We start from the raw sequence: 14,294 nt of genomic DNA, 5'->3' as shown, positions 1-14,294 counted from the left end.
AAAGAAAGAAAGAAAACGCCGAGTCCTAACCCCTGAACCTGAGTTTGAGTAAACTCCAGGAGTTGGTGATGGACCAGGAGGCCTGGTGTGCCGCGGTCCATGGGGTTGCAAAGAGTCGGACACAACTGAGCAACTGAACTGAACCCTTGGACCGCCAGGGAAGTCCATAAAACAAAATCTTTCATTTCTGTTAGCTTCATGAGCAGATTGAGGTACTCAGTCTCCGACAGTGGCCTCAGACACCCCAACTTCCCTTTAGCAGTGAAATGAGTGTTGCTTTGGAGAGTTGCCTAATTTTAAAAAATATCTTTATTTGTAATTGAAGGATAATCACAGTATAGTGTTGGTTTCTACCGTACATCAGTATGGATCAGCCATAGGTATATACACGTCTCCTCCCTCTTGAGCCTGCCTCCCACCTCCCAGCCCATCCCACCCCTCTAGTTTCTCCCAGAGCCCCAGGTTGAGCTCCCTGCGTCATGCCTCAAATTCCCACTGGCTGCCTGTTTTACATATGTTCATGTACGTGTTTCCATGCTAGAGTTGCCTGATGTTTAATTTACCTAAGACAGCTGGAGTTCCTCTTTACCAAGTGATAGAAATAAATCGTAAGCTATAGACGTTTCAGTCAGTGACCAGTTACCTGTGGTCCTGTAAAAAAGGAGGCACAAATAATGAAACACATTGGCATTTCCCAGATCATCACTTTTGACCTCGGAATTTATTTCTAGCCTAACAGACTCCACCTGCCTCTCAATCTCACCTGGTAGACTGTCAAGCTTTGGGTCATAGTGAGAAAATGGGTTTGGTTTACCATAGATATTCAGCAAACCCACTGATTTTTACTTAATGGGGAGTCTTACTAGCTAAAACGAACTAGAACCCTCTGCAATGATGGCCTGAAACCCTTGGCTGCAGTTCTTATTATTATTATTTTTTTTTTAGGAAAAGAAGATTTTTCAGATCCCCTGGATGCATGCTGCTAGACATGGGTGGGATGTGGAGAAAGATGCACCCCTCTTTAGAAACTGGGCCATCCATACAGGTATGAATCCCGCATCATCTCCAGAGGCCGGCACTATTGTTTTTTTTGGTTGGTTTCATGCTTTTTAAAAATCAAGGTACAACTGACAAATGAAATTGCAGTGTGTTTAAAGGGTACTTTATCAGTTATATGATAGACTGTTAGCTATTGTTTCTTTTTATTTTTACTGCATGTATGAATGCCGTGGCTTATGGTTTCACGAAGCTAGTGCTGATAAACCTGTGACTTATCTCCAGACACATCCAGGACATGTGAGGTGTAGACTTCATCACTCAGAAGTGATGCTCTACCCATTCCATAGAAACTGAGTCTTTAAATTTCCTGGACATGTGGTTTTCTTTTTTTTTTAAATTTTTTAACACCAAAAACATTGTTTATTGGGGTATATCCAATTAACAATGTTGTGGCAGTTTCCAGTGAACAGTGAAGGAACTCAGCCATATAAATGTGGTTTTCTGATGAAGCTCCCCAGGTGTGTATCAGGGGGATGTAGAACTGATTTGTTCTGGTCCGCAAACCTTGGTCGAATTATCTCCCCCAAAGGTAGTCGAGATTATATTTATTTATAATAAAATTTAACTAGAGAGCTGTTTCTTTTACTATTTATTTAGCTATGTATTTCTTATTACTTACTATTTATTTATTTAGCTGTTTATTTTTTATTACTTACTATTTATTTAGCTATTTATTTTTTATTATTTATTTACTGTTTATTTATGTAGCTATTTATTTATAATATAATTTAACTAGGGAGCTGTTTATTTGAGAGTCGGTTGTAAAAGAGACCTTCCAGTGACCCATGCTTGTTGGTCTCCTGGCCTCCTGAAGTGAAATGAAGTGAAAGTCACTCAGTCGTGTCTGATTCTTTGCGACCCCGTGGGCTATACAGTCCATGGAATTCTCCAGGCCAGAATACTGGAGTGGGTCGCCGTTCCCTTCACCAGGGGATCTTTCCAACCAGGGATTGAACCCAGGTCTCCCACATTGCAGGCAGATTCTTTACCAGTTGAGCCACCAAAGAAACCTTCCTGGCGTCCTAGCTTTTTCTTTTCCTTACCTTGATTTTCCACTTTGATTTCTAGCCGTATTTTCTCTCAATCTATTTTGTAGACCCAGGGTGACCAGTCTGTCCCAGTTTGCCCTGGAATGTTGGATTTTAAAACTAAAATTCCCACATCCCAAGAACCTTCTCAGCTTGGAACAAACCAGGACGTTTGTTCACTGTAGGCGTGGCCTGGAATGAAAAGCATTCTCTCTACAACCCGCCAGCAATCCTGTTTCCAGAAATTTTTACTCTGGAAATAATTTTCCCTCTCTTTTTCTTTTTTTTTTCTTAACCTTAATTCTTTCGACTATTTTGTTAGGAAAGCATCAACCAGGAATAGATAAACCCGACCCGAAAACGTGGAAGGCAAATTTCCGATGTGCCATGAACTCCTTGCCTGACATCGAGGAAGTCAAAGACAAAAGCATAAAGAAAGGAAACAATGCCTTCAGAGTCTACCGGATGCTGCCCATGTCTGAGCGACCTTCTAAGAAAGGTAGATAAAGATATTTACAGGCTAAAACACCCACCGCTTAAATAGCGCCTTTGTGATTTCTTGATTTCCACAATAGTAGCCACAGCAAGGATACAACCCTTGTTCCCATTGTGGATGTTAATTCTGCCCTTACTTGGCTGGGTAAAATGACTCTCAGAGCCCCCAAAGAAAGGAAAAGAAACGTTTGGGATCTTGAACATCTACAGATTACAGCAATAAATGCACCGAGAGTTTCAGAAAGAATTTAACATAGGGGAAATGTCTGTCTGTTCTGGGATTAATCTCGAACTGTTTTTGTTGCCACAGGAAAGAAACCAAAGACAGAAAAAGAAGACAGAGTGAAGCACATCAAGGTAATCTTTGTGCAGAGAGGAGGCCAAAGTTGTGATCATACTAGTGATTCATAGTCTGTCTCATGAAAACAAGCGATGTGGTCTCTGTGAAGTATTTAATCTTGCCTCCTTTGCTGTTGTGATTTCTGTGCTTTTCATGTCTCCTTTTTGGCATGTGCCCGCTTGTAGGCCCAGGTACACACACCTCCCCTGCTTCATCCAATTTCCCTGAGCGATTTATGAATGAACTCACAAATCCACACTGAGCCTGGCAGTCTCAGGCCTCCATCTGGCCCCCGCAACTCTTGCCAGCTGGTCACTTAGCTCCAGCTAAGCTCCAGCAACCTGCTACTATCTGATAATATCAAGTATATTTTCAGGTCATTAAATCTATTTTAAAATATATTAGGTATTATAAACTTATGTTAAATACCTACATTTATATGTGTATGTGCATTATATATGTGTGTGCTTAGTCACTCAGTCATGTCCGATGCTTTGTGACCCCATGAACAGTAGCCCACCAGGCCCCTCGAGCCTGGCAGGCTACAGTCCATGGGGCTGCACATGAATTGTACGTGACTGAGTGACCAAACACGTATGCACACACACACACATATATATGTGTGTGTGTATATCTATTTATGTGTGTGTGTGTATATATATATATATATATTTTTTTTTTTTTTTTCCCTTGGTAGACTCTTAGTTTGTGGTCTGTTCAAGCCCTGTATTTATGTGGATCTCAGTATAGAGCTAGCTTTCATAAGTCCCAAAGGTCTCCCGTAGGGATGTGTTTGTGTGTGTGAGCTTTTCCGTCAGTTGTGTAGTCTGAAACCCCCTACCCTGTGAGGGTCTTTGTGTGTTGATTGGGTGGCCCTTGTTCAAAAGCCAGAGAATCTCCAAATATCCCATGAGAAACTGAAGATGAGCTTCAGTTGCTAAGCAAAGATCAGACTACAGTCGGGGCCCGTAGACCATTGGAGAGATGATGTCCTGCTTCAGCGCACCCTCTTTGCAGATGCGGAGACGGTGGCGTGAGAGGGCTGAGTGACACGGGCCCAAGGGCAGCGGGATATGTGGCCAAGTTCACATGGTAACTTAGAACTGAACTTAAAAGTGATGCCAAGTACTCTGATTTCTACTCCAGAATAACTGTTGAAGGAAAATCCGAATTATCTAGACAGCACAATGTTTAAAAGCAAACCACTGAGTCAGAATAGTCAGAAAAACACACACAAAAAATATACTTCAGTTTGACTTGTGAAGGTAGTTAGAGGGGAAAACTTAGGTAAATTGTTAAAATTTCAGACACATTTACTTCTACAATGGAAAAGAAACATTTTAGCTAGAATGTTTCAGCAGTGAGACCTCTAGTTTCCACTTTCAGTATTTTTAGATGGTGACTTACTTTAAATATAGCACAGTATAGGCCTTATTTTAACTTTTTATTATGGAAAAATTTTATACACACAGGAAGGAAGCAAGTGAGTCAAATGTACTTCATAGACCGTCACCCCGCTTTCAACATCAGTCAGCTCATGGCCATTTTATTACATTAGTACCTCTGTCCACTTTCCTATATGCATGAAATTGCAGATACTCAACCATTTTTGACTTGCAAAAATAATTTCATATGGTTCAGCCCAATATTTTAAAGCAGATTCCAAACATCATTTTCTTTCACAACTACTTCAATAAATATATTTAAAAGATAAATGCTCTTTAAAAATAATCCAGAATCATTATTACATCTGACAAAATTAATAGTAATTCTTTAATATCACCAAATATCCATCCAGTCAGTGCTAAAAATTTCTAATTTGTCTCATAAGTTTCATAGTTTTTATACAGTCTGATCACTTGAATCAAAATCATATGAAGTTCACATGTTGTGATTTTTGTATATGTCTCAAGTCTTTTTAACCTATGGGTTTCCACTAGATTACTTTCAAAAAATTATTTTTTTCTTGCAATTGAAAAAATGTTGTTCGTTGTATCAAATTTCCCACTGTTTGGATTTTTTTTAGGGCGTACATTCTGATTATTCTTATTTAGTCAGAAAAGTGTAACTTCCACAAATATGTGATTTTGAAGAATCCTCTTAAGTACAGCTTACAGTCTTAAGTACAACTCTATCATATTTACTGCTATTAATATTTTCACAGCATCTAGTTTAGTCACTGGTACAAAACAGATAATTAATACATATTTGATCACTGCATAGATAGATGAGTATTTGTTGACCAAGTAGATGCATAAATAAATATATGGGGAGGGAGTGGAGGGTTAGAATGCAGATTAAATTTCATAATCTCAGTTAATGGAGAAATAAAAATGGAGTAAAAAATGTTCACTTTTCAGCTGATTTGCTCAGACATATCCACCAGAAGCAATGACTATTAGGTACCAATGATTGTAAGATGTACCATTATTTTTTTTATCTGTAAGCAAGGAAAACTGCTTGCAGTGAAATCCTGACACATATAATTGACCAGGAGGCACGTCTTACTTCAGGGGTAGGGAAATGTGAGGAATGTGCCCCTCGAAATTCCGACAATGTGAGAATTGATGGCACGTGGTGTTCTCGGCAGTAAAGGTCATCTGCAGCCCCGTCACCAATGACAGTGTCTTCCATGTGGCCAGGCCCCACATTGACACTGGGGAGCAAGTCAGAGCTTTCCTCGTAGGTGCAGCCATGTGTGTTAATTCCATCCCAGGAGAGGGCACAGTGCGAAATCCTGCTATGATGTAGGCTTGCTTAGTACCTGAAATGTGTCCCTCAGAGAGACATTGTTCCTTCAGCAGAAGGTAGGCGATTCGTCGGAAGTAAACACAACTTAACTTTTGAATATAAATCCCCTTGCATCTGTCTGGGAACATGGAGGAGGCTGGTAGGCTTTCCCAAGTGCTGTGGCTCATGGCTGCAGAGTGTTCATTGAATGTTTCTGTAGAGCGGTTCAAAGTTCATTCCCCAGGTTGTCTGGAATTGGGTAAAGGATTTTACTGAGATGTTCATACATTACTTTTTATTGTTTGTCAAAACACCTAAGATCTGAGTTCATAGTCCTATGCATATATGCAACTGAATAGACTAGGTAGGTTTCTTCTACAGAGAAAGTTTGTCTTAATGCGTATGCTTCCCTGGTGAATTAGTATCTGCCAGCTAATCCAGGAGAGGTGGGTTGGATCCCTGGGTCGGGAGGATCCCTTGGAGAAGGAAATGGCAACCCACTCTAGTATTCTTGCCTGGGAAGTCTCATGGACAAAGGAGACTGGCATGGTCAATGGGGTCGCAAAGAGTCAGACGTGACTGGGTGATTAGGCAGGAGCATGTAGTAACTAGGGATGAAAATCTGCTGTCAAAACAAGCTCTTCCCAGTCTTCCTTGAGTTAAAGTTGAAGGTTTTTTTTTTTTTTAAAGATAACTGAATAAATACTATTCTTTAAATTATTTTTTTTCATTGCAGTATAGTTGATTGAGTTGAAGTTTTAACTAGGAAAGAATATTCAGAGCATGCTGGCCCACTCTTAGGATACTTCTTGGGCCATTTAGGCAGTCTGTTATCTCCATGCTCTTTGTTTCCTCGGGAAATAGCTTCCCGGAAACTGGAAGACCCAAGGCCCAGTGACCACGTAATATGTGCAGAAATGCTGCCTCCATATCCCCTGATGTTGGAGCCTCCATATCCCTTGATGTCGGAGTATACGCTGTTTACCAAGTGAGCCATCTTTTACTTGAACTGAGCCCTGCCTGTGTGGCGGTAACTGTCTGTCTAAGGAAATATTCGAATAAGAAGCATAGTAGAGAGCAGTACTAGATGGCACGTCATCAGAGCACATCTGTGTTTCAGAAAATGTCCCAAGGCCACGATCAGTAAGGATCAAAATGGATAAAACAGAGGGGTGCAGCTGACATTCTGGAGCTCCTGCCATGCTCTCAGCTTCAATTATTACCTACTTCGTCCTTCTCATGATGGGCAGGCTGTCTCCCTTTTGCCTCAGCAGCAGTGGAGGCACAGAGATGTTGAGTGATTTCCCCAGAGTTGCACTGCTTTATGGAGTTGGGATTTGATTCCAGGTGAGTCCAGCTCCAGAACCTGTGCCCCATCACCTCCCTCAATGCCTCTCAGCCTCTTGGAAGCCGTGGGCTCCGAGCCAGGCCTTGGGGGACACGCCAGTAAATTGGTGGACATCCTCCTCCACCAGGAGCATCATATGTGAAGGTCTGGAGGTCAGACTTGCTGTTTGATCTCCATTGGGTAGGGCTTCCCTGGTGGCTCAGATGGTAAAGAATCTGCCTGCAATGCAGAAGACCTGGGTTTGATACCTGGGTGGGGAAGATCCCCTGGAGAAGGGAATGGCAACCCACTCCAGTGTTCGTGCCTGGAGGATTCCAGGACAGAGGAGCCTGGTGGGCTACAGTCCATGGGGTTGAAGAGTCAGAAATGAGAAATCAGGAAACTTTCCAGCTTCATTAGAGCAGGAGCCTGAGTGAGGGCACATGGGGAAAAGAAGGCATGTAGGTTGGATGGATTAGAAATGAATACTTGCAAACTGTAGACTGCTTCCAAATCAAAGAATTGGTACTCTTACAGAAAATATAATCAAGGACAGCCTGCACAGTCACTTGGTGAAGAACGGGTCTGGTCTCTGTTAGTTCTGAGTGCAGACCTCTGGATGGGAGTTACAGAAAAGCAGGTATTAGCTCAACAAAATTTTTTTTTTTTTTTTTGGCCGCCTTGCACAACATGCTGGATCTTAATTCCCCCATCAGGGATTGAACCCGCACTCCTTGCACTGAAAGTGCGAAGTCTTAACCACTGGACTTCCAGGGAAGTCAGCAGATTTTTCTGCTAGAGCTCTCGAATCCAACAGTGACTTGAGCTGGCTTACCAAACAATATGCTCTCTGTTGCTGTGCACAGATAGGCTGAATGACTACCTGTCAGGGATGATACTGGAGTGAACTTTTCATGGGTTGCAAGGGACCTTCAGTTTTTAAACCTTAATGAGCTGAAAACCCAGGCAAGCAACCCACCTGAACTTTCAACAGATGGAATCGGAACTTCTGTAGAAGGAGGGAACAAGTCAAGGGCCCTCCCAGCCAACCCTGGTGCCTCCCTCTCCTCCTGGAAGCTCTTGAAGGGACTGCTCAGAGCACAGTCTGCAAAACTGGTTGGCTGACTAACCTCCGTGGGTGCTTTTGTGGCATAAGGCACAGTTGAACTCCTTGGGAAGGACTTGGAGCGTGGTGGACTTGATATTTAAAGGGGGTCTTTCTCATGGTGGTGGGAAGCAGTCACGGAGGAGAGACTGCAGTAGACAGTTTAGAGAGAATAGTGGTTGGAATGGAGAGGAGACATTTCTCTGGAAGAGGATGCTGAGGATGAAGATAGGTGTGGATCCAAGAGCAGCCCTGGGTTTTCAGGCCTCTTGGAGAGATGTTAGGACAGAAGGAGGAGGCAGGTTGGCTTTAGGACTCAGCGGGCCAGGTTATGGTACAGCCAGGTGTGGCAAAGGGCAAGAATGAGCATCACAGAGGACCAGGAGATGCTGTGGGCAGAGGCCATTCGTGACCTGAAGGATCTCTGTATACTTGTTCTATAGGGAAACGTTCACCTATTTTCTTAATTTGGGCTCTTGCCTTTTTAAAAAAAACAAAAACATAGTTTAGTTTTAGATCTTCCTATTCTAATAATTTCAAAATTTTCAGCTGAAGGTAGTAAAGATCCCTGTTCTTCTGCTCCCTGGATGGAAACCTTTCAGAGAGATGCTGGATGCTTTTCACTAGACAATCTGCTGTCTTGTCCTCTCAGAACCAATGAGGAGGTTTGCATGGAGGACTTGGGAATCGACCGGCTGGTTATTTTGGATGTGGGGTTGGGAGGAGGCAAAGCAGCATTCAGAGTAGTCTCAGCTCCATTGGTTGTGCTGGTGGTTTAGTCGCCCAGTCATGTTGGACTCTTTGGGACCCCAAGGATTGTAGCTCGCCAGGCTCTTCTGCCCATAGGATTTCCCAGGAATACTGGAGTGAGTTGCCATTTCCTATTCTGTTCTGTTACAGAAGTTGTGCAGGATTCAAGGCAGGGATCTGGGGAGTAGAACAATGTTGGCAGTAGTTCTGTCTCAGTCTCCATTGGAATTAGTACAGGATCCAAGGGTTTATTAAGACAGAAACTACTGGAATTAGACCATGTTCCCTGACCAAAGACTGAGTTCAGTTCCTATATCTCCGTGTGATCTTAGGGAAAAAAAAAAAAAAGTAGTGTGATCTTAGAAAACTAATTTCGTCTCTGAGTCATAGTTTTCTCAAGTGTAATGTGATAAAAGTCTCACTTGCCACTAATTAAACTGTAGATCATGTGAAACACTTTGACGTCTCCACGTTGAGAAATCAGAATAATTTAGGTTTTTAAATATATGCAAGTCTGACTGCCTCATTATTGTTATAAGAAACCTAGAGTGGAAAATGACAGCAAAAGAGACCCATGAAAATGAGCAGTTCTTTCCATAATTCCTTAAAATGTTCTTAGTTCCTTTTGGGAAATCAAAGAGATGCAAGAGGGATAAAATGACACGTGGGGCCTGTTGGAGATGGTGGGGGTAGAAAGGGGGCCATTGAGAAAACCAGAGAGGAGGGTGCCATCAGAAGGGTGGAGAATCAGGTAGATTTTGTTGTCAAGGGAGATTTCCAGGTCTTCCTGTTGGATGTCAGGGTGTGGGGCTGACTTGGGAAAGAGACTTGCAGAAAGGTGCCTGGATTTGGGAGAGGGGAGTTTTATCGGTGACCTTGGATAATATCCAGTGTTTATTTAATTATATATGACAGGTGCAATTTATCTTATTTGATCTTCCCATCATCCCCGTGGGAATGGTGTGGGTTCTATTACTGTCCTCAGTTTATAGCTGTCCACAGCATCCTAAGAGACCCCTGAAGAGACTAAAGCCCTGTAACTAGTGAAAGACTTGAACTCCAGGCTCATGTGACTCCAAAGCCAGACTGTCTCACCATCACCCTCTCCAGGAGCTGAGAGTTCACTTCCACAAGTGGAGTGGCAGCCAGACTGCAGGCTTTTCCAAGCCGTAGTGAGGAGGCTGAGGTGGGAAGGCAGGTACATAGTCAAAAGAGTTTAGCTTTCAAGGGAAGGTGACACCTCAAGTCACAAGCAAGCGAGTTTCTTCCCAGAAAGGATAAACTTTGGAATATGTAAAAGAGATGCTACAGGGAAAGGGGGTAACAGATGCTAACAGGGCTGTCCCAGGTCCTTCCTGGGTTCAGTGTTTCATACATCTGGTCAATCCTACTGTTTGTGATTTTTCATTACAGTGAGGTGATGTTTTCAAAGTCATGGATATCATGGTGGGAATTTGCTGGGCCTATGGGACTGTGGCTTCCCTAAGGTTTGCAGGGCATTTGTCATTGAGTCCAAGCAGCACATGCATTGATAAGAACACTCTGCATGCCTTGGAGCAGCCACTCGAAATTTTTCAAAGCACAGTCATATCCATCTCACGTGATCTGCTCCCGTCTTCTGTTCTTTCCACCCTCATACCCCCCTCTCCAGTGTGGTTTCCCCAGGAGTTTGTGGCTTTTTTTGGTCTGATTCTGCTGCTGTCGTGGACACCAGTGCAATGTCCTCTGGGAGAGAAGCGCTCTCATCAGACCCATTGAAAGTCAGTCTGTACCCCAGCACTGGTTCTCCCAGAGCTGTTGGTGTGTTCAGAGGTTGGAGGGCTCTGGTGCACTTGAGTAAAGCAGAAATTGAGAGTCAAGCTTGGGGAGAGGAATTGGTTCTCCTAGATTCATTAGAATCAATATGTAGACTCTTGGAAGGCTTTAACAGGCACCATGGATATGGGCTGCTCCACTGGCCTCCACGGAGTTGGGGAGTCTTCAGCTGGGAGTCTGGCCCGTGTCACCGGCCACCCCCCACCACCCCCCCGCCCCGGGGCAGGATTCTCACGTGGCTAGGGTCCAGGGCAAACCCAATATGAGAAGAATTCATCCACCATGTGCTCTAAATTCCTGTCCTTGGGCTTGTAATTGAGGCAGAGCTTTTCCTCCAAAAGTATAAAAGGGGCAGCAGGATTCCTCCCTTAGAGAGAAGGCCAAGAGCTGACTCACATGCACCTCCTCCTTCAGAGAAGGAAGAGCTGAGGTCTCCCCAGCACGGTGCTTTACCTCGATAGTAACGCAGCTTCCTTACCCAGGGGTCATCGGGTGCAGAGGTAAGCATTTCAGGAAGGCAAGCCAGGTGCAGTGGTGTTATCTCCTCCAAGGAAGAAGGGGGGGAAAAAAAGGAAACACTAGAGAAGACATTCTAGGCAGAAATGTGCTTTTTAAGCTCTAGGCTGATTGAAAACATGCACTTGGGAGACGAACCTGACCTTGGCATTAAAAGAAAGCAGACAGGGTAGAATTTAAACTAAGCGAAGGAAGGGAAAAGGAAGTGTTCTCAATTCTTTTTTCTTTTCTTCTTCCTAGCAAGAACCAATTGAGTCACCTTTGGGGCTTAGTAATGGAGTAAGTGATCTTTCTCCTGAGTATGCGGTCCTGACTTCAACTATAAAAACTGAAGTGGATAGTACGGTGAACATCATAGGTAAACTATTTTGACATCTCATTTCTTTATACACACAAGTAGCCCCTCCGGGGTCGAGAATTTGTAAAACGTGACTTGAAATAACATAGGCCGTGGGAGGAGGGCTTGGAACTGTCTCAGAATGCAAGTTCAGGCCCTCGGATGTCAGGGCTGAAAAATAAAATCCTTTGAGGATCAGATAAAGGAACTGAGGTGGATGGACCTCAAGAAAATAGGTAGATGAAAAGAGATACCCCCCCCACTGCCCGCCGGCAGCTAATGACTAGCAGTTCTCAGTCTTTGTATTTTTGGTTATGTGGACAAATGTGTTATTTATTTAACTTGGGAACAAGGCGTGGGGGAGACAGTCCCCACGAGTCGTCACAGTATCTCCTGGATGACGGACCTGCCACAGAGGTGGCGCTCATCTCTGAGATGCAGAAACAGAGGTGCGTGGCCAGAGGGGGCACTGTGATCCCACCAAGAGTGCCGAGTGCCTTCCGTACAGCAGAAGCCGCATGGTGCATGGGGAAGTAGATGGGGAGCAAGGCTGGACCAATTCCTAGTTTCATGGAACTGCAGATGACAACAGCTTTACCGTCCATGATAAATGCACCAGAGGGACAGACTGGAGAGATGATGCTGCAGGGTGAGGAACTGCAGCAGGGGGCTGGCAGCGGACCTAGCCCCGTGGACCCCGGTGCAGAAACACGCTTGGAGGATCAGAGGGAAGGCCAGTGCACCTAGGGAGGGCCCATGAGGCTCCTCAGAAAGGAAGTGGAGTGGGCTTATGGGGACCTTTGCAGACCCTGGGAAGGAGTTTGGGTCTTTTTCCTCAAAAGTGCTGGAGGGTGTCTATGTGTGTGTGTGCTTAAGTTTTTAAAAATTGAAATATAGCAGATACTAAGGCTCACAGACGTTTCATATACATGCATCATGTAAGCCCCACCCCTGGAGGCTTTTAGGCAGGAGGGTGACAAGTGAGGATTGTATCTCAGTAAAGTCCCGCCGGGGTGCTGCTGTGAGCGGATGGTGGGGACCCTTTGCGAGAGTAGAGGCCCAGCCTTAAACTTGTATTCTGACTCCAGTCCTCTGAATCCAGAACCTCCGTTTCTTTGCCCTCAATACCTTTGGTTTCATTTCATTTTGCTCCGTTTTGTAAACAGTTAGGCCTTCTGACGCTGGTAAGAATGGGAAAGATCAAGCAGAGCCCCAAGAGTCAGCCTCACATCTGAGGACCTTCATTCGTGGGTTCTCAGTGGCTTTCCCGATGGCTCAGCAGATAAAGAATCTGCTTGTAATGCAGGAGACAAAAGAGACGCAGGTTCAATCCCCGGGTTGGGAAGATTCCCCTGGAGAAGGAAATGGCAACTCACTCCAGTATTCTTGCCTGGGAAATCCCATGGACAGAGGAGCCTGGTGGGCTACAGTCTGTGGGGTCGCAGAGAGTCGGACACGACTGAGTGACTAAGCACATAGTGTGTAGTTTGAACCGGAAGTTGCAGCCACTGCACATGGGGTTTTGGAGTTTGGAGGTAGAATCACGCGTGCAGGGTCTCCCTTGCACTTTGGAGTCTCCAGCAGCGTGCAGGGTGAAGGAAGAATGATGCATATGCTGTATCTCGTGACTGGACGGCCTTGTCTTCCTCGTTGGGATGCGGCACTTTTGCACAGAGACAGATGGCCCCACAGTCATTTTGAGCTGAGCGAGCTGTCCACAGAGCAGCCTTCTCACTTCCCCTCTGGAGCGAGGCTGCTTGTCTGACCGGAAGTCCGGCTCCCTCCCTCCTGGGCCTTCTCCCCCAGGGCCGGGAGCTGCTTTTCCAGCACCTGGGTTTTGATCGGCCCTGTGTCAGCAGACTGTCCTCGGAAAGCTCCGGTCCTCTGAGCTCTTTTTAAAAAGCAAGATATATGCCAACCCTCCAGGCACGCTTTCTTAAGATTCAGCTTATTTTGAGGGAGCTGTTTGACTTTTGAGCTCCCCTTCCTTAAGGAGGGAAATTCAGCCTCAGATAAAATGCCAGACAGAAGCCAGAATTGGACCAGTTTTCTTTACCCGCCCCCCCCCACCACCTTTTTTTTTTTTTTAACATTCTGGTTAAGTCTTCAGTATGTAAATTCTCTGTCAGGTTGGTTGTTCTTTGCCCTTTGGTGAAGTGGGTGCTGCATAGCGTTGGCACTGATTTAATGAGTCATTCCTTCTGGGGCAAAGATGAAGGCCAGGTTTGGTTAGAGGATCACCGACCAGATTAAATGATTCTCTTCCAAAGAATAAAATCCTAATGGATGGCCGTAAAATGAGTTTGAATATCTCTTTCTAACTAGTCAGTGACCCTTCCAAAGGTGTATAATGATAGGTGCAGTGGATCCATGCAAGTATTTGAAAGGAGTGAGTAATTTGTGATTATTGCTAACAGAACCACTAGTTCAGATTTTAAACCCTTCTCAGAGCCTTGTCTCCACTCTCCCAAGTGATGGTTAGTTAGCTATTCCAGCCTCTGTGATGTGTGGACCTAGGTGAGACAAACATGGCACTTTCTGATTCCGAGGCTCCAATGGCTTTGGAGAGATTCTCTTCTGGGCTGTCTTTACTTTCTAAAAAAATGTTTTATTTAAAAATGACACCGTTTCTTGCCTTCTGTTTATTGGTCTCTAAACTCAGAGTTCCTTCCAGTTTTGTATCCAGGCACCAAGAGGAAAACTTCAAGATGTTTTCAGTCCCCTCTTATAAGCCCATGTTTATGATATTAAAAATGGGAGCTGAAATGAGTCCTTAATACGAGAGCATTTTC

At 44.4% G+C, this 14,294-nt stretch overlaps 1 protein-coding gene across 3 annotated transcripts in view; it reads left to right on the top strand.

Moving 5' to 3' along the window:
• Positions 1-14,294, top strand: part of IRF2 (interferon regulatory factor 2) — an 82,914-nt gene that overhangs the window by 48,993 nt on the left and 19,627 nt on the right. For all 3 annotated transcript variants that reach the window (XM_065946874.1, XM_065946875.1, XM_065946876.1), the window contains 4 exons: positions 946-1,045; positions 2,410-2,586; positions 2,893-2,939; positions 11,406-11,523. In XM_065946874.1, the coding sequence (XP_065802946.1) occupies positions 946-1,045; positions 2,410-2,586; positions 2,893-2,939; positions 11,406-11,523 (442 nt within the window). The remainder of the gene's footprint in view (positions 1-945; positions 1,046-2,409; positions 2,587-2,892; positions 2,940-11,405; positions 11,524-14,294) is intronic.

Source organism: Muntiacus reevesi, chromosome 10, assembly GCF_963930625.1.
Source record: "Muntiacus reevesi chromosome 10, mMunRee1.1, whole genome shotgun sequence".
Classification (NCBI taxonomy): Eukaryota; Metazoa; Chordata; class Mammalia; order Artiodactyla; family Cervidae; genus Muntiacus; species Muntiacus reevesi.
Note: the sequence above shows the minus strand (reverse complement) of the source record. Positions and strands in the feature narration are given on the sequence as shown.